Here is a 27,799-nt window from a genome sequence, read left to right on the forward strand (position 1 = left end):
GCTCTCAGCCCCTCAGGTTGGGAGACGAGGACTCAGTGGAAGGGCCTGGGCCTCAGTTTCCCTGTCTGTAGAATGGGACTTCAATCCTAACACACCAGCTGTGACCACGGGGTGAAGGGGGAAGAGAGGGACGGAAACCCAGTGTGAGGGTGGGTCTGCACCGGAACCTGGCATCCCCGCACGGCCTGCCCAAGACCCTCCGGCTCCGTGACCTCCAGCAAGTTCCTCCACTTCCCTGGGCCTCCGTTTCCTCCTTGGAAACGGGAATCAATCGCAGTTTTAATGAGATGTTGTGAGAAGTGAGTGCGATTCTATGCGGGAAGCTCTGAGCATGCGCCGGACACAAACGACCTACCAACAAGTCAGCTCTTCCCCTGCCCAAACCCAGTGACCTCAGACCCTCGCCCTCACTGACCCCGCCGCTCCCCAACTTCCACCCCAGCCCCCCTCCCCTCCCTGCTCACCTCAGCCCCTCTCACGGCCTCAGCCCCCAGCCCCGTCCCCACCCCACCGACCCCACCGCTCTCGCCCACCCACCTCCAGCCCCTTCCACTGCGGTGCAGGGGCGCCACCTAGCGGTCGCTGGGCGTGCGGCTGCCGCGCGGGGTCCAGGCGGGCGCCGGGGTCAGGTCCTGGGGAGGGGGTGGCCGGGACCCCGGATTCCGCGCCCACCCGCACGGGAACAGGTGGGGACGCCAGGCAAACTCCGTCCTTCGGGCGCCGCAGCCCCGCCCCAGGTGGACTCGCGGCGGGCGCGGGGATTCCGAACATCCCCGCGGGGAGCGGGCCGCGAGGCGCGGGCCCTTTAAGGAGGTGGGCGGGGCGAACACCCGCCACATTAGCATATATTAGCATGCCCCTCCCCTCCCCTCCGCTGGGCCGCTCAGTCGGCCGGGAGCGGCGCGCGGGGCACTCGGGACGCGGGGCGCGGGGACCTCCACGCCGCCCGCCCACCCGCCCGCCCTGCGATCGCGATGCCCGGGCCGCCGCGCCCCCGGACGCAGGTCCCGCCGCTGCCGCTGCCGCTGATGCTGCTAGTGCTGGCGGCCTGCGGGGGCCGCACCGCGCCCGCGCCCCGCGCCGAGGACCTCAGCTTGGGGGCGGTGAGTGCGCAGCCGCGAGGCGCTCCGGGGCGGGTTGACCCATCCGGCGCCCTGGACCCATTTCCCGGGCAGCAAAGCCTCGGCGGCGCCGGGCTGAGTGCGGGACACGCGTGCCCCGGTCCCTTCCCCGCCCCGGGCGCTCGGAGCGCGCTGCGGCCGCAGGAGCCCGCGGAGGGAGGGGAGCGGGGGTCGCCTGGCGGGGGGCACAGGCGTCGCAGCCCGGGGAGCAGTGCGCCCCGCGCGTGTTCCGGGCAAGGGCGGGAGAGGGGCGCACACCCACACCCGAGGAGAGGCCGGGGCTGCGGAGTGTGGGCGCCCGGAACGCCGGCGCTTCTCGAGTTGGCTCCGTGGAGGGTGCTGGGGAGCCAGGGAGCCGGCCCCAGCCCCGCACCGGGAAGGGCTCTTGGCCCTGCGCCACCTCCACTTGCACCGTTAGGGCGCCCAGCCTGGCTCCGCCGCCCCCACGGCCCTGCCCTGAGCGCGATGGGGTCCCCCTGCCGGTCCCAGGCTCGGCTGCAGCCCCACCGCCTTCCCCAGCGCCCACGTCCCGCAACCCCAGCTGTCCCGCTGGCTTGGGAGCCGCACTGGAGGCGGCGGCCGTGGCCTCTTTCCACACCCCCTCCCCCGTGCAGCCCGCCAGGCTTGGAGCCTGCTCTGGAGCGGGGAGGCTCAGATCAGACTGGATGTGTCTGCCACCCCCGGGCTCCCCGGGAGGCCAGGCCAGGGCGCTGATGCCTGAAGCAGGTCCCTTCTGAGGTTCCCGCCCCGCAGCTGCCCTCCCTGCACCCGGGGACCTGGGCCAGGACCCTTGGCCCCAGGGCGGGCAGCCTCCTGCAGGGGTGCTGGCGGCCCCTCTCCCACGGCATTCGGGAGCTCCAGGTGGATTTCGGGTGGCAGAGGGGGTGCATTTGGGTGTCATCTGCACCCCGTCCTGGGCAGGCTCTGGGCTGCCCGCCTGGCTGCCCAGCCTCTGAGCCACCCTGAGGGGTGCAGCCAGGGTCTGAAGGACCCCATCGTTGGGGTCTCCCAGCCACCCTGCCTCTGAGATCGGGCGCCTTCACCCCACCTCCTCCCGGCTCTTTAGGGCTGGGGGTTTCCGGGATCTGCCCCCCCCCCGGGGTGCATGCTATGGGGACATCGCGTTTTTCCCATCTGGGCTGAGTGACCTGGAAGGCTCGTGGGGGCCACGGTCAGGGGATGGGGCTCCAGTCCAGACAAGTTCATCCCTCGGACCCAGTGCAGCTCCGAAGTTTCCCCCGGCGGCCTGGGGAGGGAGGGAGCGAGCGAGCGAGCAGTCAGGCACCTTCCCCCCCGCCCCCGCCTGGGTGCGCCTCCTCCCCCTGCTCCCATGGGCTCCCCAGCACCCAGGGGTCACCCGGATGTGCCGGACAGGGGGAGGGCCATGGCTCCCCAGCCTCGAGCCCAGAGACTGCAGGGCCCTGGCGCCGGGCCCTGTGGAGAGAGAGAGAGAGAGAGAGAGAGAGAGAGAGAGAGAGAGAGAGAGAGAGAGAGAGGACGCTGCCCTTGCGGGGGGAGCCCCCACCCCAGGGAACCGGACTCGCCCACCGGGTGTGGGAGAGAGAAGCCGGCCTGCCTGCCTTCTGCCCCCGGTTTGTGGACAGGGGGCGCCCTCTGGTGGCCGTCGGGGGGAATGGCCCATCGGAGCCTGAGCCCAGAGGTGCAGGAGGGCCCAAGACACCGAGGATTTATGGGGAGCGGGGGTTCCCTCCCGCGCCCCCTTCAGACCAGTGGGGGGACGACGCCGGCTGGATGCTCAGGTCTGCGGCCGCCAGTCAGGAGAAGGGCCCTTTGTCAGTGCCACCCAGCGTCATCCAGATGGTGGCCAGGCAGCGGCCGGTCCCAGGAGGGCTTCCCAACAAAACCGCACTGAGGCCGCTGCGCCCGCGCTGGTGGGTGCTGTCGGCCGGTGGCCTGTGCCCACGCCGGGCCCCAAGGCTCCCCCTCCTTCCTGTGTCCCCGGGATCCTTCCCGGAGGGTCAGGGCCCCGGGACCACCCACGGCCCCGCGTGCTCGAGGGACAAGCTGCTGCCCACCCGCGTGCCTCCGTCCACCCTCCGCCGTCTGTCCTGGGACGTCCGTGTCTCCGTCTGCCCGGTTGCAGCTCACTGCGCGGTGTCACGCCCTGCGGCCGGGCTGGCCGGGCGGTGGCGTGTGAGGGCCCAGGCCCTGCGGGAGGCCCGGGCGTGCAGGCGGGTTCCCCACGTGCCTCTAACGTGTCTGCTCCCGGCAGAGCCTCTCGTGCCCGCGGCCTCGCACCGCACGGCCTGTTCGGGGAACGTTGGCTGCCTGGCGCCCAGATGGGGGACGGGGTCTGTGGCTGAGACTGTGGGTGAGGGTGGCGGGGACGAGCAGCACCCTCTGTGGCCCGGGGGCTGCCAGGGGCCGAGCAGGACGGAGGGGGGTGATGGGGAGTGGCCGCCAGGACCTCGCTGGGGGCACCCTGTCCCCCTCCTGGGGCCGGCACGGGGTGGTGGGGGGGGGGTGGCAGGGGGGACAGTCACCCTGGCCTGGGCCTGTGGCCTCTGGACCCAGCACCCCCCGGGAGCCGGGGACCCCGTGGGGGCTCAGGATGGAGTCATAGGCCTGGCAGGGGGCCCGGTGTAGGCCTGCCAGCTGCAGCCGAGAAACGGGCCATATGCCCTCCGCCAGGAGCCAGGGCGCAGGGAAGGGTTAACGGAGAGGAGAGGGGAGGGGAGGGGAGGGGAGGGGAGGGGAGGGGAGGGGAGGGGAGGGGAATCCAAGGCCCCTCCCCCACACCCCGGGGAGCTTGCATGCAAATGGTGGGCGACTCCTAAGACCCCAGCCGGCTCTCCAAGCGAGTTCAGGCTCTGGGCTGGCGGCCAGCGCTGGGGGACTGAGACGTCTTTGTGGGCTTGGTGTGGGAGGACCGAGCGGGACGCCTGCGGTTGAGCCGGGTGGGCGCCCGATGATCCCCTTTCATCCGTGTGGACCCCAGGCTGCTGCTCAGCGGCCTGGGACCTGACTAAGCGCTGGCCTCAGTCTGCTCATCTGGACAATGGGGGCCATGAGAACAGGGCCGGGGGCGGGGGGGGGGGTAACTACTCGAACTGGGTGATGCCCTGAATGGCTCACGGCAGCATCTGGCAGGTGGGGGGGTGGGGGTGGGGGAGGCAGACGACGGGAAGGCTGAGAGGATTGGGGTGCAGCAGTGTTCTGTGACACAGCGCCCTCTGCAGGCACTGCCGGGGGGGGGGGTGCTCCCGCTTCCCTGAGTGTTTGTCTCCTCGCGGACTAACGGGCTGCCGGGGCGAAGCTGCAGGTGATGCTGACGGCGCCTGCCCTCCGGGCGGACAAGATCCCACAGGCACCTGCTCCTCAGATCCCTCCCTCCCTCTGCCTGCCCCTCGGCCCCTGTCCGCTCCCTGAACTTCCCAGGCCGGTCCTGCCCCGGGGCCTTTGCACGAGCCACCGGGCACCTGGCCCTCGCCTCTCCCCGCGGAACACGACCGTGGGCGAGTGTCCCGACCCCTCAGCGCCTCGGTTTCCTCCTCCGTAAACTGGGGGTAGCGGTGCCCACCTCACGGGTGAACTCAGCGGTTCTTCGGGGCACGAGCACACGCCACAGACACACACCCGTGTCCCCACGCCGCGTTCCCCGAGGGCGCGGTGAGCCGGAGGCGGGTCTGTGCACGGACAGTGTCCGACCACGTTAGCGTCCGGATCCCTCATCCTCATCGTCGTCGTCGTCTGCGATGTCATCGCGCCCGGTGCTCAGGGTGGGTGCCCCCCTCAGAGGGGAGGCGGGGACGTCTCCCGGGTCCTTGCTGTCACCCCGGCGCCTGCCTCGGTGAGCACGTGTCAAGGTCGCATCGATGCAGCTGGAGGGGGGCCTGGGCCCCGTTTCCTCCGCTGTCAGTGGAGGTGCCGGTCCCCCCACCGGGTGCTGGCCGGGCTCGGCTGTCGTTCGTTTTTGTTTTATTTTATAAATATATTTTTATTGATTTCAAAGAGGAAGGGAGGGGAGAGAGAGAAACATCCATGAGGAGAGAGAATCATGGACCGGCTGCCTCCTGCACGCCCCCTGCTGGGGATGGAGCCCGAAACCCAGGCAGGTGCCCTGATCAGGAATCGAACCCTGACCTCCTGGTTCCTAGGTCGATGCCCAACCTCTGAGCCACACCGGCCGGGCTGTAGCTACTGTTGTTGGGGGACTGGGGGGTGAGGGGGGGACGGGGGCTCAACCACGCCTGCAGCCACCTCTGGGCCTCAGTTTCCTCGTTTGTGCAATGGGGCCACTGCTCAACATACAGGAGGCTGGCGGGTCCACTTAGCGGGGGAGTGGGAGGGAGGGGAGGCCCGCGGTCCCCCAGAGCTGCCAAACCCGGGCCGGACCAGCCGCAGGCACCTCTGTGGGGAGGCCGGGGTGCGTCCCGCGGGCACCCGGGGCGGCAGGACACTGGCAGCGGCTTCATTGCGGCCCCGCGCCCGCCTGCAGCTCGGCTCCTGCGACCCCCCCCCCCCCCCCCGCTGCGGGGCCTCCGCGGAGGGAGCTGCCCGGCGGCGCACAGTAGGGCGCACAGTGGGGCGCCCGGTGGCGCGTCCTGTCTCCCAGCGCCCGGGTCTCAGCGCAGCCCCGCCAGGTGCCGTGGCCCGAGGGGCGCAGTGCGGGGTCCTGGGCGCCTGGGGTGGCAGCTGCACCCCCCGAATGGACTGAAGTCGCTGGGAGGGAGTTGGTGGGCCGCGCGGTGGTGCCTCTGTCGGCGCCGAACACGGACGCCGCCGGGGACAGATGCGAACCCAGGGGCGCGGGGAGGCTGGGGGGCGGGGGCCGTGGAGGAGAGCGTCCCCGAGGCCCCTGGGGGTGCGGGTGGCTCGGGGTTGGCCGCGGCCCTGCCCCCTCCGGCCTTCTGGAAGGCTCTGCCACCCTCCCCGGTGCAGCCTGTTGCCCTGGAGACGTGCGTGTGGGTGCCTTGGCGACCGGGCGGGGAGATGGGGGCGGAGATCGGGTGGGTGCACGGGAACGGGGTGCCCCCCCCCATGCGACCGACGTGACCCGCCGACCGACCCAACCTTGCGGGTGTGGGGGGCGGGGCCGACGGGGGCGGGGCGGCCCTGGCTCGGGAGCCTGGGGCTCTGCACCGGCGCCCCTGCAGGGACCGAGCTTGGGGGCGGCCCTCACCTCTGGGAGCGCCCCGCCCCGCCCCGCCCCGCCCCGCCCCGGAGCCTCCTCTGACGTTTGCAGTGTATTAACCTCCGGGAGGGAGAGAAACCCCACACGTGCCGGCGTCCCCCCACCCCCACCCCCCGGGCTGGGAGGAGCTGGAAGCATGGGGGGCGCAGGATGGGGGGGGGCTTTTTAGACACCCCGGCCCCCTCCCTGCCCTTCCTGCTCCGCGTGGGCTTCAGACCTCGGGCCCAGACTGCTGCTCCCCCAAAACCCCTCCCCCCGTCCCCCGACCTGATTTTTAGAGAGAGTGGGAGGGAGGGGGAGAGACAGAGAGAGACGCCTCGATGGGTTGCCTGCCGCATGGACCCTGACCAGGCTGGGGTTCGAGCCTGCAGCTAGGTACATGCCCTTGACCAGAATCGAACCCATGACCCTTCGGTCCCAGGGCCGATGCTCTAACCACTGAGCAACCCAGCCAGGGCTAGTAACTGTTAAAATGTGATTGTCTTAGGCGCCCCCCCCACTCCCCCGGGCACGTCGCCTCCTGGGGGGGAGGGGGGGCAGGAGTGTGTGGAGATGCGTCTCCCGCTGCCTGTGCGGGAGCTGAGGGGGGGCCCAGGTGTCTCCTGGGTGGAGCAGGGCTGGGCTGGGCTGGACTGGTGGTGATGGGGCTGGCGAGGTGGGGGGGCCCCCACCCCACCCCTCCCTCGCTCTCTGCCCCAGGAGTGGCTGAGCAGGTTCGGATACCTGCCCCCCTCGGACCCCGCCACCGGGCAGCTGCAGACGCAAGAGGAGCTGACCAAGGCCGTGGCCGCCATGCAGCGCTTCGCGGGCCTGGAGGCCACCGGGGTCCTGGGTCAGTCCCCAGCCCGAGCTGGGGGCCTGGTGTCCCCACTCCCTCCTCCCTGTGCCCCCTGCCCGCCGGGGGTGGGGGTGGGGGTTAGGGACGGGGCCGCTGTCCCTGGGGCAGGACCCAGGAGTCCCCCGGCCCCCATGGGAGCCCCTCTGTCACCCTCCCCTCCCCCCAGGGGTGGGCACAGCCACCCCCAGACCCGGCTCCACACCGAACGGCAGGCCCCACACTCTGTGCCTGATCCCTGCCCTGCGGGGTGCCAGCCGGTGCTGCCCAGACGCCCAGCTTTCCAAGAGGAACCAGAAATCTGGGGGTGGGGGGTTAGTGAGCACCCCACTTTTTAAAAGAGATTTTTATTGATGTCAGAGAGGAAGGGAGAGGGAGAGAGAGAGAAAAACATCCGTGATGAGAGAGAGTCATGGACCAGCTGCCTCCTGCACGCCCCCCACTGGGGATGGAGCCCACAACCCTGGCCTGTGCCCTTGACCAGGAATTGAACCGTGACCTCCTGGTTCCTAGGTCGGCTCAACCACGGAGCCACGCCGGCCGGGCCCAATTCCAATTTTGTGAAGACCCTCGTCAGGGCCATGAGTTAGTCACCCCGTCCCCACCAGATGTGCTGTGGGGACCCCGGGCAGGGCTGAGCTGGGCCTGGCTGCTGACCCTGCACCCCCGCTCCCCCCCTCCCCGTCCCCCCTGCAGACGCGGCCACCCTGGCCCGGATGAAAACCCCGCGCTGCTCCCTGCCCGACCTCCCGGCCGCGGCTCGGAGGAGGCGCCAGGCCCCGGCCCCAACCAAGTGGAGCAAGAGGAACCTTTCGTGGAGGTGGGTGCCGGGCGCCCCCTGCCTGCCCCGGGCCTCGTGCTGGGGGCCCGCTGAGCACCCCGCCCCTCGGGGCTTCAGTCCGTGGGGGTTCGTCCTCGGTTCTGGGGCCAGAAGTCGGAGATCCGGGGCCACAGGGCTGGCTCCTCCCAGACCCTGAGCGGGAGTCCGCCCGCCCATCACCCCGTCTCCGCCCCCGCCCCGTCCTCAGATGCCCACGTCCTCCGTGTGTGTCCGTGTGTGTCCTTTCTCCGCGGGGACGCTCGCCATGGATGCAGCGGAGGATGTCCAGGATGGTCTCGTCTTCATCCCTACCTTTATTTTTTAAAATATATTCTTACTGATGTCAGAGAGGAAGGGAGAGGGAGGGAGAGAGAGAAACATCCATGAGGAGAGAGAAGCATGGATCGGCTGCCTCCTGCACGCCCCACACTGGGGATCGAGCCCACAACACGGGCACGTACGTGCCCAACGGTACCTTCTGGTTCACAGGTCCAGGCTCAACCTCTGAGCCACACCCTACCTTACGCCCCATTTCCAAACAGGGTCCCGACACCCACCCCGGGGAAGGGCGTCCCTGGGAGCCCCCTGCAGCCTGGTGGGGCACGGCCTGTCCCGGGGACCCGAGTCCTGGCTCTGACCCCCGGCTCTGACCCCGCCCGGCCCCAGGGTCCGCACGTTCCCGCGGGACTCGCCCCTGGGCCGCGACACGGTGCGGGCGCTCATGCACTACGCCCTCAAGGTCTGGGGCGACATCACGCCCCTGAACTTCCACGAGGTGGCGGGCAGCGCGGCCGACATCCAGATCGACTTCTCCACGGCCGACCACAACGACCGTTACCCCTTCGACGGCCCCGGCGGCACCGTGGCCCACGCCTTCCTCCCCGGCGACCACCACGCCGCTGGGGACACCCACTTCGACGACGACGAGGCCTGGACCTTCCGGTCCTCAGGTGCGCGCGTCGGGGCTGAGCCCGGGGGCGGGGGGGGGGGCGGGGGGGCGTGGACCCGGGAGGACGCAGGGAGCCACAGCGACCCCGAGAAGATGGAGAAACCGCCTGGGCGTCCGGCCCGGGCACACCTGTCCGCTCCTGAGAACAGCCGGGCAGCTCCCGTTCAGGGCGACTCCCCCCCCCCCCATCCTTCCCCCCGGGGCAGGGACCCCCCGGGCGGGCCGGGCGGGGCTGGGTTTGCAGGCCGGGGGCTCCATGTCCTCTGACTGGCTGAGCAGCCTGTCCTCACCTGGTCTCATCTCCCAGGAGGGAGAGGGAGCTACGGGGCCCCCGCAGGCGTGGATGCGGGTGGGGGAGGAGAGGCCGCGTGGAGGTCCCCCACACACAGGCCTTACGAGAGTCCTGGCCCGTGGGGTGCAGGAGTCCTATGCCAGCCCCTGCAACTGGGCCCAGATGGGCCTGTACAGAAAGGGTCAACCCCAAAACACCCGGCCCGTGGGCACGCGCCTCCCCATCCTGTGGCCACATCCACCCCCCGTGGCTCACCGTCCCCCGTGGCTCATCCCCTGTGGCTCATCCCCTATGGCTCACTGGCCCCTGTGCTCACTGGCCCCCGTGGCTCACCATCCCCCGTGGCTTGCTGTCCCCCGTGGCTCACTGTTCCCCGTGTCCCCAGATGCCCACGGCATGGACCTGTTCGCGGTGGCCGTGCACGAGTTCGGCCACGCCATCGGGCTGAGCCACGTGGCGGCCACGCAGTCCATCATGCAGCCCTACTACCAGGGCCCGGTGGGCGACCCGCTGCACTACGGGCTCCCCTACGCGGACCGCGTGCGCGCCTGGCAGCTGTACGGTGAGTGCCCCCTCCCCCGAGAGCCGGCGCGGGCGCCCCGAGGACGGGCACAGAGGCTGGGCACCCCTGGGTGCAGAGCCCGCCAGAGGCCCAGTATCTGCCTGGCACCTACGTGTGTGGAGTAAGCGGACGCGATCCCAGACTCACCCCGAGCTTCAGAGCCTGGGCAGGATCCCCCCCCCGTCCAAGCCCCAGGTGGTCTCCGGTGTGACAGCGGGCCTGATGGTGCCGGCCGGGCACAGCACTCGGGTGGGAATGGTGGGGCAGTGAGGTGGGGTCCACCTGGGGAGGAGCCCCCAGCCAGGCCAGCCCGGAGCCGGCCGCCAGGCGCCCTCTGCTGGGGACGCGTGGGAAGTGCCGAGCAGCTGCAGACGCAGGGAGGCCCAGCTATGGTGAACTCCCTGTTCGAATTTTTATTGCAGTAAAATTTACCATGAAACTGTTGTTTTAATTTAGGGAGAGGGAGAGAGATAGAAACATCCATGATGAGAGAGAGCCATGGACCGGCTGCCTCCTGCGCGCCCCCCTCTGGGGATGGAGCCCGCAACCCCGGGCCTGTGCCCTGACCGGGAATCGAACCCTGACCTCCTGGCTCCTAGGTCGACGCTCAACCCCTGAGCCACGCCGACCGGGCAAATTTACCGCTTTGAAGCGCACAACCCGACATGAATACACCCACAATGCAGTGCAGCCAGGAGCGTGCCCGCCCCGTGCGTCCCCACCAGCAGCCGCTGCCACCCCCGCCCCCCGGCACCACCCTCTGCTCTGCCCACCTCCACGGATTTGCCCGTCCTGGGCCTTGCGTGTTGGCTCCTGTGACAGAGCGACCTGTTTTCAAGGTCCAACCACGTCCTGGCGGGTGTTGGTGCTTTTTTTCTTTAATCCGAGGATCTTGTTCCATGGGTTGTAGGGAGAGTGGGAGTGAGAGGGAGAGACAGAGAGAAACATCGATGTGAGAGAGACCCATCGACGGGTTGCCTCCTGCTCACGCCCCGACCAGTGCCCGGGCCAGGGAGGAGCCTGCAATCCAGGTACATGCCCTTGACTGGAATCGAACCCGAGGCCCTTCAGTCCACAGGCCGACGCTCTATCCACTGAGCCATGCTGGCCAGGGAAGTTCTTCGTCCCTTTTTATTTTTATTTATTTAAAAATATATTTTACTGATTTTTTACAGAGAGGAAGGGAGAGGGATAGAGAGTTAGAAACATCGATCAGCTGCCTCCTGCACACCCCCTACCGGGGATGTGCCTGCAACCAAGGTACATGCCCTTGACCGGAATCAAACCTGGGACCCTTTAGTCCGCAGGCCGATGCTCTGTCCACTGAGCCGTGCTGGCAAGGGAAGTTCTTCGTCCCTTTTTAGAATGATTTCCTCTCTCTCCATCCGCTGATGTTACGTCTGGGTTGCGCCCCCCCTTTTTGGCGTTAGGGGTCACGCCGCCGTGAGCACCCCGTAGGAGTTTTTGTGGGAACACTGCTTCTTCGGGGTCTGTGCCCAGGGCTGGAGTTACGGGGGGGTCGAGGCACCTGTGTCTCGGGACACGTCGCTGGCTCCGGCCGGTGCTGGACTCCAGGGCACACGCAGGCCCATCTGCCCAGCGGCCTGGGGCCGCCCCGGGGTTCCGGGAAGCAGGCTGGGGTTTGAGGGAGGCGGGCGCACTGGGTTCCACGCAGCCATCCCGTCTCCACAGGCGTGCGGGAGTCCGTGTCCCCCACGGCACAGCCGGACACCCCGGAGCCCGAGGACCCCCGCCTGCTGCCGGAGCCCCCTGACCATCGGCCCAGCACCCCGTACGCGTGAGCCCCCGTCTCCCCTGCAACAGCACCCCCCCACCCCCCCCAGTGACTGGGCACCCTGAACCCCAGGCTCTTCCGAGAAAGGCACCGTTCTGTGCACTGAGCCTCGAGCAAGGCATCAATGACGAGAATCACTGACCGGCTGCCTCCTGCACGCCCCCCACTGGGGATCGAGCCCCCAACCCAGGCCTGTGCCCTTGGCCGGAATCGAACCTGGGACCTTTCAGTCCGCAGGCCGACGCTCTATCCACTGAGCCACACCGGCCAGGGCCGGCCAGGCTGCTCTTGGTGCAAGTGCTGTGGGTCCCAGAGCTGCAGGCGTGGCCTGGGGCTCCCTCGGGGACGCTGCCCCCACGCCGTGCGCAGGCGGGGGCCGCCCAGCCCACAGCGCACTCTGTCCGCAGGCCCGGCAAGGACGTGCCTCACAGGTGCGGCGCCCACTTCGACGCCGTGGCGCAGATCCGCGGTGAGGCCTTCTTCTTCAAAGGTAGCCCCCGCGGAGCCCGGCGCCAGGGGTGGGAGCGGGGCCCTGGGCCGGGCCGGCCCCCCGCAGCCGTGCCGCCGTCCCCGCAGGCAAGTACTTCTGGCGGCTGAACCGGGACCGGCACCTGGTGTCGCTGCAGCCGGCCCAGATGCACCGCTTCTGGCAGGGCCTGCCGCCGCACCTGGACGGCGTGGACGCCGTGTACGAGCGCGCCACCGACCACAAGATCGTCTTCTTCAGAGGTGGGCGCCCCGGCCGCCCCGCACCCCGAGCGTTTGCGTTGACACGGGGCGGGGGTGGGGGGGGGAGGCCAGCCCGGGCGTGTGGGCACCCACCGGTGTGTTTGCTGAGCACCTGCTCTGGGCCCCGCGCTGGGAGGCGCTGCAGGTACAGAGTGGGGGGCGGGGGGGGCAGGATGAGCAGCCACAGGGGATGAGGAAGTCCGTTCCAGGCAGAGGGAACAGCCGTGCAAAGGTCCTGGGGCAGGAACGGTCCGGCCGTGTGCGGAGAGGGGACGAGGCTGGCGCCAGGAGAGGGGCGAGGACGCAGGGGTCGGAAGTGCGTGGGGACCACGGCCAGGCCCGGGGGTCGGTCCGGGACGGCAGGTGCACCCCGACCCCTGCTCCTGGGGAGCCACGCTGTCCGTTTGGGGAGAAGGCAGGACGGGCCTGCCGCAGGGGCCTGAGGCCGCGGCCCTCCCTCCGTCCCACGCAGTGTGTGTGCGCAGAGGCTGCTGTGTTTTGGGGTGACAGGCGCCCCAGCCTGGCCTCCGTGTGGTGTGTGGGGCCCAGGGCCCGGCCCCCACACTCACTGCCCAGGGTTGGCCACAGCCACAGCGGCACGTTCTAGACTTGATTCTTCCTCAACCTGTGAACACGGGGGGGGGGGGGGGGGGGGGGGGCGGGGGTCCCCCCCATGAGCACCCGCAGCTCCAGCTTTTAACTGTCAGGGAGGGGTCCCCGGGGCCTGTGCTGTGGCTCCATGCCCTCTCCCCGCCCCCCCCCCCCCCCCGCCTCACAGCCCTGACCGCGTGTCTGCACGGAATCGTGATCCCTCACCTCCTCCCCCGCTCACGGGCACTTCAGCTGTTTCCAGAGTCTGCAAAGGACCTTCTTTTATAAGATTTTCTTAATTGATCTAAAATATTTAAATATATTTTTGTTGATTTCAGAGAGGAAGGGAGAGGGGGAGAGAGAGAATCATCCATGATGAGAGAGAATGGCTGATCGGCTGCCTCCTGCACGCCCCCCACTGGGGATGGAGCCCACAACCCGGGCCTGTGCCCTGACCGGGAACCGAACCCTGACCTCCTGGTTCATAGGTCAATGCTCGGCCCCTGAGCCACAGCCCGGCTTTTTTTTTTTTTAATTGGTTTTCAGAGAGAGAGGAAGGGAGAGGGAGAGAGAAAGAAACACCGCTGTGATAGAGAAACACTGATCGGCTGCCTCCTGCACCCCTCGCACCTCCCACCAGGGATGGAGCCGCACCTGGGCCTGGGCCCTGACCCGGAATGGAACCGGTGACCTTTCGGGGCCCGACCCGCGGAGCCGCCCCGGCCGGCCTGTGGCGGCTGCACGTGTCCCTCGAGGTCAGGGGTGCTGAGCCTCTTCCCAAGCTCTCGGCACCTTCTCCGGGGAAACCTCCCTCCGGGGCTCTGTCCAGCCACGCGTTCCTGAACGTGCTGCTTCTCTTCTCCCGAAGAGCAGGGTCGGTGACTGCTACCCCGGAGCGGGGGGCGTGCCGTCACCACCGACCCTAAGCCTCGCGTTCCCGCCCTCCTCCCTGGCAGAGCAGCCGCGCGGTGGCGTCCAGGCTGCACCCAAGCCTCCTAGAGCGCGTTCTGCACTGTCTGGTCTCTGCCCTGAGCGGCTCCCAGCCCAGCTGCTCGCGGGAGCCCGGAGGCAGAGCAGATAGCGGGTGTCTCGGGGGCTGGGACTCGGCCCGTCCATGGCTGCCTCCTCGGAGCCTGGCGTGTGGGCTGCCGTCATGCGGGAGGACCCTGTGCCGGGCACAAACAGGTGTCGGCACGGGGCAGGTGTGAGGCCCAGGGCAGGTGCCAGGCAGGGGCAGGTGTGAGGCCCAAGCAGGTGCCAGGCAGGGGCAGGTGTGAGGCCCAGGGCAGGTGCCAGGCAGGGGCAGGTGTGAGGCCCAGGGCGGGTGCCAGGCAGGGGCAGGTGTGAGGCCCAGAGCAGGTGCCAGGCAGGGGCAGGTGTGAGGCCCAGGGCAGGTGTGTGGGCCTCTAGCAGGTGCTCAGTAAACACTCGTGAGCACGGTGGGTGCTGCAGGGGGGGAGGGGCGCAGTCACCGGGGACGGGTGCCTGGGGGAGAGGCTGGGGCGGGAACCCGCCCTCAGTGGGCTGAGCCCCCGGCTCTTTCTCTCCCCAGGAGACAGATACTGGGTGTTCAAGGACACGCACGTGGAGGAAGGATTCCCCCGGCCCGTCTCCGACTTCGGCCTCCCGCCGGGCGGCGTCGACGCCGCCTTCTCCTGGGCCCACAGTGACAAGACTTATTTCTTTAAGGACCAGCTGTACTGGCGCTACGATGAGCTCACGCGGCGCATGGACCCCGGCCACCCGGCCCGCAGCCCCCCGTGGAGGGGCGTCCCCAGCACGCTGGACGACGCCATGCGCTGGTCCGATGGTGAGCCCGGCGGGGGCGCGGGCGGGAGCCGTCCGGGATTGAGAGAGGGGGCTGGGGGGGCCGCTGACCCTCCGGGGCCCCCTCACCCCCTGCAGTGTGGCCGGCCGGGGCCTGTCCCGTCCCCTCGTTCCTCCCTGACCTGGCGGCATCGTGTCCCGTGGAAAACCAGGGCGTCTCATCCATCCCCCTGTGGCCGCGGCCCCCGGAGCGTCCTGGGGCCTGTGAGGCTGCGACCGGGGCTGAGGGGCCTGACCCTGCGGCCGTCCAGCCTCCTGGGGCCTCGCAGCCCTGCCCCTGCCCCGTCCCCGCCGTCCGGCCTGCCCTGCGTCCCCACACCCTGAGCAGCGAGGAGCTCAGCGCCTCCTTCTCCCCACAGGGGCCGCCTACTTCTTCCGCGGCAGGGAGTACTGGAAGGTGCCGGACAGCGAGCTGGCCGTGGCGCCCGGCTACCCGCAGTCCACGGCCCGGGACTGGCTGGTCTGCAGAGACCCGCAGGCCGACCCCGAGGGCGAGGGCGCAGAGGGAGGGGGGGGGACCCACGCCCCGCCCGGCCGGCACGACCACAGCCACGCGGAGGACGGCTACCAGGTGTGCGCCTGCAGCTCCCTGGCCGCCCGGCCGCCCGGGCCCGCGGGCTCGCTGCTGGCCACCGCGCTGCTGCCGCCCCTGGGCCTCCTGTGGCGAGGCGCCCGGGCCCTGGCGCTCTGAGAGCCGCCGGCCGAGGACAGACGGTCACGGCCCCCGGCCCAGGGCCACGGGGGGCAGGGATGGGGCCCCAGCCTCCAGCACCCGGAGCGGGAGCCCCCTGGACCCGCCCGCAGCCCGAGCAGAGCCCCAGGTCAGCCTCCCAGACTAGGGGCGGCCCCCTGGCCGCCGGCACCAACTTGTGGACACAGGAGCGCCGGCCCCACTGCCTGCTGGGAGGAGTCTGTCCAGGAGACGCCGTCACGGCCGGCGCCGGACGGGTGGGGACGGGGGACGGGAGGTGCTGACCTTCCTGCCAGCGGAGACGGGAGACGCCACGGATGGGCCGGCCGGGCCGGGCCGGGCCTCCCGCAGGCCCGAGAGCAGAGCCCAGCAGCTTCACCACCCCCCTCGCCTCCCATGCCCCCCCCCCGTCCCTGGTGCTTCTGTCCACCTGCCCCCCAACACTCCGACGAGCCCCCGCACTGGGGCCCCCGCCGGACTCCCGTGACACCGACAAACGAACGTGACCTCGCTGCCTCCTCGCCGCTCCGGCTCGGCGCCCTGATGCCCTTCCGGCGGGGCTGCGGGCGGCCGACCTGGAGGCCCCGACCCCGGACCCACCTGCCCTCAGGCGGAGGGAGGGACTTCTGTGTGGGGGTCACGCCCTCCCCTCGGGGTCCCCAGCTCCGTGCTGCCCAGCACTTCCCGGAGGACTCCGTGTCCCCGAGCGATTGCGCCCATTTCACAGACGGGCCAGTGTAGGCCGGCCAGGAACGGAGCCTCCCGCCTGCAGCCCGGGCCCCGCCGGGTCTCAGCTGTGAGGAAGCCCGTGGAGGGAGGACTTTGCCTGTGCGTGTGGGACGTGCAGAACGGGGAGGCCCCTGGGGCGTGGCTGCCAACCCCGCCCGCCGCCCACACGGCAGGGAGCCGGTCACCAGGGTTCCTGGGGCCTGAGCTGGGCCGGGAGGGGCCTCCCCACCCCTGGAGCGCATGGGGGTTCTGTTAGGAAGAGGCTAGTCACTGAGGAGCCAGAGGCTGCCGGGGGGGCGGGCGGAGGGACCCTCTGGGGCTGGTTCACGGCAGGAGCCCCCACACACACACACTCAGTGTGAAGTCGGCTGCTTTGGGGGCTCGGGGAAGGCCACCTGAGCAGGAACAGGGAGGAGGTGGCCCCACAGGAGGGGGAGGGGCCGAGACAGGAGCTGGTGTCCTGGTGGGTGTGGCTGGGCCCCCCCTCTCCCCCCAGAACCGAGATCCGCAGCCCCCAGAGGGCAGGGCCTGTAGGTGCTGAAGGGCATCGAGGTCACGCTGGTCCCAGGAAGTTAGCACCGAATTTCACCACCGGCCGAGGGAGGGGCACGAAGGGTCCTACTATTTTTTTTTAAAATTTAATATATTTTTATTGATTTCAGAGGGACGGGGGGAGGGGGGGAGAGAGAAACATCCATGATGAGAGAGAATCAGCGATCGGCTGCCTCCTGCACGCCCCCCACTGGGGATGGAGCCCGCAACCCAGGCCTGTGCCCTGACCGGGGATCGAACCCTGACCTCCTGGTTCCTAGGTCGACGCTCTAACCACTGAGCCACGCTGGCCGGGGCCGGTCCCATGTTTCACGGGAGGGCGCCCTCCACCTGGCGCCCAGGTAGCAGGGGCAGACCTTGGATGTGCGGCTGCCACCACGGGCCGCCGGCGCCAGGCCAGGCCCCGCCCCACGTCCACCTGTCCGCCCTCTGGTCCCTGGAGCTGGCAGGGACCTCTGCCTGTGGGACCAGCCGGGACACACTGGGGGTCCCTCCCATGGGCACAGACTCCTCATGAGGGTGCTCCCCCCCCCCCGCACCCCCCATCTCCTCCCCAGCCTGGTCCCGCCCCGTCCTCCGTGGCCTGCAGGGGGCACCCTGTGCCCGTGGGGAAGGGCCCCGTGACGGGGGTGCACAGGCCTGGGGGACAGCGGACCTGGGACCAGGTCTGGGAGAAGCCGGGCTGTCCTGGGGGGGGGGGGGGGGGGGGTGGCCTCACCTGTGTTAAAGCCAAACACGTGATAAAGCGTTCCACGGTTCTGTCTGCTGTGACGCCGTGTGGGGGCTGGGTCGGGGGGGACAAGTTATCGACGACATCGGCTGTTTCTGCCCGGGCCCCCAAACAAGCACGCGGAATTCTCTGCTCCCCACACCCCCCATCTTTTTACATAGACGTATATATATATATTTTAAAAATATTTTTATTGACGTCAGAGAGGAAGGAAGAGGGAGAGAGAGAGAAACATCCATGATGAGAGACAATCATGGATCGGCTGCCTCCTGCACGCCCCCCACTGGGGATCGAGCCCACAACCCGGGCCTGTGCCCTGACCGGGAATCGAACCCTGACCTCCTGGTTCATCCGTCAAAGCTCAACCCCTGAGCCACGCCAGCCAGGCGTCAGCCAAAGTCTATTGTGTCCCTGGCTGTGCTGGCTCTACCTGGAGAAGCCGTGGGCCTGGGCCTGTGGGGGGCCCCACCACCCTGGGGGCAGACCCCGAGGGCCCCCCGGAAGGACATCAGGGGACGCACGCCACGGAGGGTGAGGACTCCAGGCGAGGTCACCGGGGAGGCCCGCGGGACGCACGCCGGGCCCAGGTGCCGGCTGACCTCGGCGTGACTCGGCCTGTGAGCAAACACACGTGTCCCCGTGGGTGTGGGTGTCACATTTACAGAACATGTCACCGGGTGGCCTCCGGGGCCGGCACACGTTTTACAGGTGGGGAGACCGAGGCACTGGTCTCCGTGCAGGGGACCCTAGCACACGCCGCAGGCTCGGGCGTCAGACAGGCTGACCCCGACCCGGAGGCTGGAGCCCACGGTCGGTGCCGGCAGCCGGGTTCGCAGGGGGACCACGTCCTGTGGCCGGGCTTCCTCCTGCACGTGGCCCTTCACGTGGCTGTCGGCCAGGACACGGGGACGGGGACCAGGACCGTCCCAGACGTGGTAAGAGGCCCGGGCGCTGGGCTAGGATCCCGGCATGTTAGCTCCATGCGGCCCCTGGACATGAACTCTCTTCAGCCCAGCCCGAGCCAGTGTGCTCAGTGGATAGAGCGCCGGCCTGTGGACTGAAGGGTCCCGGGTTTGATTCCTGGTCAAGGGCACAGGCTCGGGTTGCAGGCTTGATCCCCAGTGTGGGGCGCGTAGGAAGCAGCCGATCCATGATTCTCTCTCATCATCGATGTTTCTATCTCTCTCCCTTCCTCTCTGAAATCAATAAAAAATTTAAAAAATTATATCTGTGGGAACCAGGGGCGGGAAGGTTCCCAAAGCCACGGAGCCCCCGTGGGTCCGCGTGGGCAGCCACAGCCGGAGCGGCCCCGGACGGCCCTGTGGAACTGGGGCTCTCGGCCGGCCCTCGTCTCCGTGGGTGAGTGGCTGCCTGCCAGGGTTGCATCACCCAGGACGACCCGGGCGCCCCAGGCCACGGCAGCACGCACCCTGATGCAATCGCCGGCCAGCTTGCAGCACCCATGCCCTCGGGGGCCCAGCCCACCCACCCCCTCCAGCCTCCTCCTGCCCCCTCTCAGACTCCCTCTATTTTGGTTATTTTTTTTTGTTAATCCTCACCTGAGGGTATTTTTCTATTTATTTTTTAAGAGAGAGTGGAAGGGAGGGAGAGAGACAGAAACATCCACTTAAGAGAGGCACATTGATCGGCTGCCTCCTGCACGTGCCCCGCCCAGAGCTGGATTGGGATCCAGCCTGAAAGCAAGGTACATGCCCTTGACCGGAATCGAACCCGGGACCCTTCACTCCATGGGCTGACGCTCTATCCACTGAGCCAAAATGGCTCAGCCCCAGGCTCCCTTTCGAGCCACCGGGGCTGTGTCCGTTTCCACCCGCCTTGCTGTGTTGCCAAGCACGTCCTGCCCGTCTCTGAGCCTTCCCCTCCCACTCAGGGCCCTGGGGCTGTGAGGAGCCAGGTGGGTGTGCGGGCCTTGCCGGTGTGATGACCACATTCCACGGAGCCCATCTTTAAAAAGTAAAAAAAAAGTTGTTACTGATTTCAGAGAGGGAGGGAGAGAAACATCAATAAGAGAAAAAAAATCCATCAGCTGCCTCCTGCACGCCCCACGCTGGGGATCGAGCCCAGAACCCGGGCCTGCGCCCTGACCGGGAATCGAACCGCGGAACCGCGAACTGCTGGTTCATAGGTCGGCGCTCAACCCCTGAGCCACGCCGGCCGGGCCACGGTATCCATCTTTCCGCGTGAAATTGGGATGTGTCTTAAGGTGGACGCAGGGTCAGAGTTCAACCCCCAGCACTCTGTTCTTCCGCCTGGCACGCCCATGAACGGGCACTTTCAGTAGGTGGCGGTGGATTGGATCGCGGCGTGCGCACGTGTTACGGATGGCCCAGGGCGTTGCAAAAACCGGTGAAGGGAAGGGCCTGGCTGTGCTGGTGACTCGGAGGTGGCACCCCCGTGGAGGCCCGGGCAGGCCGGCTCTGGGACCTGCACTGCCCACCCAGCAGAAGGTCATGACCTCTCATTCCAGAGGTGGAAGTGAGGGGTGAATGAGTCGGCGCCACCATCCGTAAAACCGGAGGCCGTAACTGGTGACGAGGGCAATGACTGGGCTCAGAGTGAGTCGTGGGTGCTTGGGACGGGGTAGTCATGGAGGGCTCCTCGGAGGAGGTGACATCGCGCGAAGACCTGCGTGCTGGGAGGATGGCCTGGGAGGGCATTTCAGGCAGAGGTAACATCCAGAGCAAAGGCCTCGGGCCGGTGCCAGCTTGGTTTCTGCTGGGAAGCAGAAAGGGGACAAAGGTGGGGGCAGCCAGCCCAGGCCACAGGGCTCCAACAGGTGGAGCTTGGCTTCGAACCGAGGAGCGTGCGCCCTGACGGGGCCTCGAGTCGGCTCCTTCTGGGTGCACGGGATGGCACTCGACCGGCTGAGCCATACTGGCCCGGGCAGGTGTGTGGATGTTTAACATGTGAACACGCCTTGATTCCTTTCTTTGTGTGTGTGTGGAACTGTACTTTTCTGTGTGGCTGCTTTGGGATGTACATAAACATGGTTATAAAGGTGTATTTTAGCCCGGCCGGCGTGGTTCCGTGGTTGAGTGTCGACCTACGAACCAGGAGGTCAGGGTTTGATTCCCGGTCGGGGCACAGGCCCGGGTTGCAGGCTCAATCCCCTGTGTGCGGCGTGCAGGAGGCAGCTGATCCATGGTTCTCTCTCATCACGGATGTTTCTCTCTCTCCCTCTCCCTTCCTCTCTGAAATCAATAAAAATATATTTAAAAACTAAAGGTGTATCTTTTTTAAAAAATATATTTTATTGACTTTCTACAGAGAGGAAGGGAGAGGGAGAGAGAGTTAGAAACATCGATGAGAGAGAAGCATCCATCAGCTGCCTCCTGCACACCCCCCACTGGGGATGTGCCCGCAACCAAGGTACATGCCCTTGACCAGAATCGAACCCGGGACCCTTCAGTCCACAGGCTGACGCTCTACCCACTGAGCCACACCGGTTAGGGCTTAAGGTGTATCTTAAGCTGATAACAATTGATGCTCAATTGCATACAGAGCCCCTAGACAGGGCTCCATGCCCCCCAACACGCACACATTTCAGGGGAGAAGACAGGCGGGGAGGGGGGCGTGACGACCCCAGTGGCCTCAGATGAGCCTCGTGGCTCCTGGTCCGTGTCCTGGCCAATGGCACGGCCTCCCCGGGAGACTTGGGGAACCTCCGGGCTGGGGAGCAAGTGTTTGGGGGGAAGATGCCAGCCCTCTGAGACGGAGGGACAAAACCCTTCTGCCCTGTGTCACGGGGCGGAGCGCCGGCTCCTCGAGCAGCCACACCCGCCACAGCCACCGCCATCCTCACGCCTGGCCTCCGTGGCCAGTGTGAGGCCCTGGGCACCTTCCTCCTCTCCCTTTTTTTTTTTTTTAAAATATATTTTATTGGTTTTTCACAGAGAGGAAGGGAGAGGGAGGGAGAGTTAGAAACATCGATGAGAGAGAAACATCCATCAGCTGCCTCCTGCACACCCCCCACTGGGGATGTGCCCGCAACCAAGGTACATGCCCCTGACCGGAATCGAACCCGGGACCCTTCAGTCTGCAGGCCAACGCTCTATCCACTGAGCCAAACTGGTTTTGGCCTGTCTCCCTTTTTTGAAAAAAAAAATATTTTTATTGATGTCAGAGAGGAAGGGAGAGAGAGAGAGAAACATCGATGATGAGAGAATCATGGATCGGCTGCCTCCTGCACGCCCCACACGGGGGATCGAGCCTGCACCCTGGGCCTGTGCCCTTGACCTGAATCAAACCCGGGACCCTTCAGTCCGCAGGCCCACGCTCTATCCATTGAGCCACACCGGCCAGGGCCCCAGTTGGGGATTTATGATCAGATCACCGTGTGGGGTGACTTCCCCCAGAACCCCGTTTTGGTCCCCAGCGGAAGAACCCGTGTTGCGCTGAACACGGGACTCTCACAGCCCTTCCTGAGCCGTTACCCCAGGCGGGGGCCGTCCGAGACGGAGGCAGGTAAATGCCGGGGCCTGGACCCCAGAGAGCCCCCAGCCAGCCGTGCCGTGACCACGGAGTGGAGCAAGACGCGACCCGGCACCGTCTGGAGCCGCTGAGGTCCATGGGGCTGCTTGTGGCCGGGCACCGCCTGGCGAGTCCTGGCGGATAGGCGGGAAACCAGGGGGCAGTCATGAGGCAGAAAGAAAGGGGTTGCAGACCCTCCCCGGGTCCCGGGGGTCCGGCCCCCCCCGACTCGGTGGCTTGGACCCGGGGTGGCTGGCAGGGGGAACCTGGGAGGGAGAAGGAAGCTGGTCTCCGGGAGGAGGAAGCCGGCAGCGGCCACGTCATCGAGACACACCTGGTGCCACTGGGGCCAGGAGGACGAGAGGGAGAACAGGTTTGCCAGGCTGGGAGAGCGGGCGGCCCCGGGTTCTGGAGTCGGGGCCCAGAGGCCTGGAGGGGCCCCCCCCAGGGAGCTCCGGGAAGTCCCAGGCCCTGGTCCCCGCCCCTGGCCCCGCGGTGACAAAGCCGGGCAGCGGCTGCTGCGTGCCTTTCGGATGTCCTGTGAGGCCCGTGACTGCCCGTCGCCCATGTCAGGCAGCTCCTGTCGGTGGCAGCTGAGTCGCCCACGCAGAGGGCTCAGGGGCCCTGGGCACCGGGCTGATGGCCCCTGCAGGAACCCGTCCGGCCAGCTGCAGGCTCCCGGCCAGCCCCGCCTCCCGCAGAGGCGGCCGAAGGGGTTTCTGACGCTTTAGCCCCTGGGGCAGCCGACCACAGGCCGGAGGAAGCCGGGTCCCTGCACCCACAGCCTCTCCTGCTCTTTCTCCCCGTCCCACCTACCCCCCCCCCCCGCCAGGTCCTCAGGGAGGGCTTCCCTCCTCCTCCTCCTCCTCCTCCTCCATCTCCATCTCCTCTTCCTCCTCCTCCATCTCCTCCTCCTCCTGCTCCATCTCCTCCTCCTCCTCCATCTCTTCCTCCTCCATCTCCTCCTCCTCCTCCATCTCCTCCTCCTCCATCTCCTCCATCTCTTCCTCTTCCTCCTCCTCCTCCTCCATCTCCTCCTCCTCTTCCTCCTCCTACTCCATCTCCTCTTCCTCCTCCTCCTCCTCCTCCATCTCCTCCTCCTCCATCTCCTCCATCTCCTCCTCTTCCTCCTCCTCCATCTTCTCCATCTCTTCCTCTTCCTCCTCCCCCTCCTCCATCTCCTCCTCATCATCATCCATCTCCTCCTCCTCCTCCTCCTCCATCTCCTCCTCTTCCTCCTCCTCCATCTCCTCCTCCTCCATCTTCTCCATCTCTTCCTCTTCCTCCTCCCCCTCCTCCATCTCCTCCTCCTCATCATCCATCTCCTCCTCCTCCTCCTCCATCTCCTCTTCCTCCTCCTCCATCTCCTCCTCTTCCTCTTCCATCTCCTCTTCTTCCTCCTCCTCCTCCCCCTCCTCCTCCTCTTCCTCCATCTCCTCCTCCTCCTCCATCTTCTCACCCTCCTCCTCCTCCTCCTGTGGAGGGACTTTGGCACCAGGTGTGCCTCGTAGGGCCATACCTGCTGGCCCCCGAGCAGCAGCCTCGGACACGGGCAGACCCCGCACCTGGAGCCCTCACTCCCCATCCCGTCCCCACGGCCCCTGCTGACCACCTGTCTGCTTCCTGTGGGCTGGCCTGGAGCGGAGGGAGCGGATGGACCTGCTGTGTGGCCTCGTGTGTCTGGCTTCTCTCACTTTGCAGAAAGCTCCCAGGTTCGTGCACGCCGCGGCATGAGTGACGACTAGTTGTACCGATTACTAATGTGGATTTTCCCCAATACATGGAGTCACACGTATGCTGATATACATGCGATGTGATGTGTGTGCTGTTCTGTTGTATTGCTCCTTCAGATGACCACGTGTTCCGACCGATGGCACACGCACTGTCTGAGCAGCACTTCAACACGGACGCAGAAGTGGGAAATGGGGTCTCTGAATGGTTTGTCTCAAAACAAGAGAAGTTCTATTGGGACAGAATCCACAAATGACCTGACAGATGGGAAAATGTGTGGCTAGCGATGGACGTTACTTTGAATAAAGCACTTGTGATGTTTCTCTTGAAATTATCGCGTTTTCTTCGATTACAAAATGCGCATTTTTAACCGGTTAATAGCTAATCCGAATACCGGTTAAAAATGTGGATTTTGTAATCAAAGAAAACACGATAACTTCAAGAGAAACATCACAAGTGCTTTATTCAAAGTAATGTCCATCGCTAGCCACACATTTCCCCCATCTTTCAGGTCATTTGTGGACACCGTCCCAATAGAACTTCTCTTGTTTTGAGGCAGACCATTCAGAGACCCCATTTCCCACTTCTGCGTCCGTGTTGAAGTGCTGCTCAGACAGTGCGTGTGCCATCGGTCGGGACACGTGGTCATCTGAAGGAGCAACACAACAGAACAGCACACACATCACATCACATGTATATCAACATACGTGTGACTCCATCTATTGGGAAAAAATACGCATTAGTACACCTAGTAGTACACCTAGTATTTTTAAAATATATTTTTATTGATTTCAGAGAGGAAGGGAGAGGGAGAGAGAAACAATGATAACCATGGCTGGTGTGGCTCAGTGGATAGAGCGTCAGCCTCCAGACCGAAGGGTCCCAGGTTTGATTCTGGCCAAGGGCACAGGCCCGGGTTGGGGGCTTGATCCCCAGTGTGGGGTGTGCAGGAGGCAGCCCATCAATGATTCTCTCTCATCATTAATGTTTCCATTCCTCTCTCCCTCTCCCTTCCTCTCTGAAATCAATAAATATATATTTATAAAAAGGAACATTAATGATGAGAAAGAATCATCGGTCAGCTGCCTCCTGCACGAGCTTGCCACCCGGGCCTGTGCCCTTGACCGAAATCGAATCTGGGGCCCTTCCGTCCGCAGGCTGCCGCTCCGTCCACTGAGCCACACCGGCCGGGGCTGGCTTCTCCCACTTTGCATAAAGGGTTTCCCGGCGCATCCGCCCTGCTGCAGGGACGGGACGTTTGTTTCTCTGTCACCTGGCGATGGTCGTCTGTTTCCGGGTCCCGGCCGCGCAGAGAACATTTCCTGGTGTCCGGCGCCTTAAGGACGTCAATACCCAGGAGTGGGGTTGGCTGGGTCAGCAGGTGGGTACGTCCCTGCGTCGGGAGACACAGGTGCAGCCTGGCCCTCTGGCCTTGGGGCCGGCGCGGGCGGCTGGCCAGCCACCCAGGACTGAACTCCTGGCTGTCACCCTCCCAACCCGGAGCTCAGGGGGAAAGTGGGCCGGCCGCCCGGGGTTTGTTGAAACAAAGCCTGAAGCTCCTGAGAGCCGGCCCACGCCCCGAGGAGCTTCTGCGCCTAACGTCCCCTCCAGGAGGACAAAGACCTTCTGGGAATGAGACCTCCGGCTCGGCCCTGGCCGGTGTGGCTCCGTGGGTAGAGCGCCGGCCTGCGGACCAAAGGGTCCCGGGTTCGGTACCGGTCAAGGGCACGGACCTCTGTGGCAGGCTCCTCCCACATCAATATTTATTTCTGTCTTTCCCTCCCCTTTCCACTCTCTCTCTCTAAAAAATTCCATGAGCCGAAACCGGTGTGGCTCAGTGGATAGAGCGTCGGCCTGCGGACTGAGGGGTCCCAGGTTCGATTCCGGTCAGGGGCATGTGCCTTGGTTGCGGGCACATCCCCGGTGGGGGGTGTGCAGGAGGCAGCTGGTCGATGTTTCTCTCTCATCGATGTTTCTAGCTCTCTGTCCCTCTCCCTTCCTCTCTGTAAAAAATCAATAAAATATATTTAAAAATAAAAAATAAAAAAATCAATGGACATATATCCTTGGGTGATAATTAAAAAAATAAAAATAAAAATAAAAATCCCGGCTCTGACTTCAGCGGTGCTCCCCGAGGGACAGGGAGGGGCCGTCCTTCGGAAGAACTCCTGAAGAAGCTCACACCCGGCTAGGTTTCCTCCTGAGCCCTCGGGGTTCTCTCTGCCAAGTTCCAGGGGAGATTACGGGCTCCTCCTCAGGCCTTGGGGGGACTCACGCCCTCAGCCCTCAGGGCTGTGGGAAGGGACCTCTCCCTACTCAGAGTTTCAGGAGCCTTTGAGGCGGCACCCCCTCTGGGCATTGTGCCCTGGGGTGCTGGGAAAGGTCCCAAGGGGGAAAAAAAATCGATATTTGGAAAAAGACGATCCAGAACTTGTCAATAAGGTGGCAGCAGGGTCTTTCCTTGTCACCTTGGAGTATCGTTTAGTATTACCCCCCCCCCCCCCCCCCAAGGATTTCTTTATCTTTCAAGGCCAGGAACAAAAACCTGTTCTGTGAACGGCCAGGCCGCAAACAGGACTTAGTGGGCCGTCCAGCCACCGTGGTCCCTGCTCCCAGGGGCAGCTGGAAAGTAACCACCGAGGATCCGTGAGGGAGTGGGCATGGCTGGGTTTCCATAGAACCTGGTTTACCGAAACAGGCGGTGAATATCCGGGACCTATAGAGAACGACACCTCTCCCCGACTCACACCTGGTCCGGGGACTTGAACAGACACGTTCAAAGCAGACTCACCAATGGCCTGTAAGCACATGAGAGGATGCTCCACCCCCCTCGAGTGACTTTCTTTTAAAAAAAATTATTTTAATGTATTTATTTTTAAATTTTTTTTAAATATATTTTTTATTGATTTTTTACAGAGAGGAAGGGAGAGGGAGAGTTAGAAACATCGATGAGAGAGAAACATCCATCAGCTGCCTCCTGCACCCCCCACCCCCTCCCACTGGGGATGTGCCCACAAGCAAGGCACATGCCCTTGACCAGAATCGAACCTGGGACCCCTGAGTCCGCAGGCTGACGCTCAATCCAGAGCCAAACCGGTTAGGGCTTAATGTATTTTTTATTGAATTTATGGGGATGACAGTGCTTAGTGAAATCATACAGGTTCCATGTGCACAATCCTATCATGCGTCATCGGTACGTTGTATGTGTGTCCGCCGCCCACGTCACGTCTCCTCCCACCATCATTCACCCCCTCCCACCCTCTCCTACCCCCCCTTTCCCTCCGGGAACCACCAAACTGTTGCCTATGATGGAGGGACTCCCTACGTAACCATAGCAGCCCAGCTCACTGCTGTGCTTCTTGCTTTCACTTAATTATAAACTCGGGAGCGCTGCCCCCGTGAGCACCTTCCTCTAACGCTGCGTGTCCCTCCCCTGGGGGTGACCTAACCGCTCCTCTCGGCCGGACTGGGGGCGATTTCCCAGGTTTGGGTGCCATCTGGCCAACCATCTGTTGCTATAGGACGCAATTTTAAGAGAATCACCTTCTCACAGCTGTTCTCCCCCTAAGAATGTATTCTAGCCGAAACCGGTGTGGCTCAGTGGATAGAGCGTCGGCCTGCGGACTGAAAGGTCCCAGGTTCGATTCCGGTCAAGGGCATGTACCTTGGTTGCGGGCACATCCCCAGTGTTGGGGGTGTGCAGGAGGCAGCTGATGGATGTTTCTAACTCTCTATCCCTCTCCCTTCCTCTCTGTAAAAATCAATAAAATATATTTTTTAAAAAAAAGAATGTATTCTACCCACTCCCCAGCCTTGGGGTACGCGTGGCAAGCCCCAGGTTCGATGGTGGCAAACGGGCCGCCTTTAAGGGACAACGGGGCCTAGCACGCCACTTCCACCCGGGCCGGGCCGCGGCTGGCCCCGCCCCCGCCAGCCCTCGCTCCCAGCAGGCCCCGCCCCTCCCCGACTAGGCCCCGCCCCCGCCAGCGCCTGACCCGGTGCCAGCCCAGGTCCCCTCCAGCCCGCCCCGCCCCGTCCATCCAGGCCCCGCCCCGTCGCCAGCCCTGCCACCCACTCAGCGCACGGCCGCTCGCCAGGCCCCGCCCCTCAAGGCCCCGCCCCGTCGGCCAAGACCCCGCCCCCAGCTCCCGCCCCACCCCCATCGCGCCCCGCCGCCCTCGGCGCTCAGTGCGCGTGCG

At 65.7% G+C, this 27,799-nt stretch overlaps 1 protein-coding gene across 2 annotated transcripts; it reads left to right on the top strand.

The window, feature by feature from the left end:
* Window positions 1-901: 901 nt before the first annotated feature.
* Window positions 902-20,409, top strand: MMP17 (matrix metallopeptidase 17). Of its 2 annotated transcripts, none has more exons than XM_079762643.1 (10): window positions 902-1,103; window positions 6,976-7,108; window positions 7,808-7,931; window positions 8,598-8,881; window positions 9,558-9,734; window positions 11,427-11,532; window positions 11,937-12,019; window positions 12,106-12,258; window positions 14,402-14,659; window positions 15,036-20,409. In XM_079762643.1, the coding sequence occupies exons 1-10, from the start codon at window positions 975-977 to the stop codon at window positions 15,365-15,367; spliced, it is 1,779 nt and encodes a 592-aa protein (XP_079618769.1). In that variant the 5' UTR covers window positions 902-974; the 3' UTR covers window positions 15,368-20,409. The 2 variants fall into 2 exon arrangements, with proteins under 2 accessions (XP_079618769.1, XP_079618770.1); XM_079762644.1 differs by having other exon boundaries at window positions 11,427-11,526.
* Window positions 20,410-27,799: the final 7,390 nt, after the last annotated feature.

The sequence above is a fragment of the Cnephaeus nilssonii genome (assembly GCF_951640355.1).
Source record: "Cnephaeus nilssonii genome assembly, chromosome: 22".
Taxonomy (NCBI): Eukaryota; Metazoa; Chordata; class Mammalia; order Chiroptera; family Vespertilionidae; genus Cnephaeus; species Cnephaeus nilssonii.

Excerpts from the sequence above, each read along its gene's own strand:
- MMP17 (XM_079762643.1), top strand. The coding sequence starts at position 975 with ATGCCCGGGCCGCCGCGCCCCCGGACGCAGGTCCCGCCGCTGCCGCTG. Across the intron at positions 7,932-8,597 it reads AAGAGGAACCTTTCGTGGAG|GGTCCGCACGTTCCCGCGGG; the intron begins GTGGGTGCCGGG and ends GCCCGGCCCCAG. Across the intron at positions 8,882-9,557 it reads CTGGACCTTCCGGTCCTCAG|ATGCCCACGGCATGGACCTG; the intron begins GTGCGCGCGTCG and ends CCGTGTCCCCAG.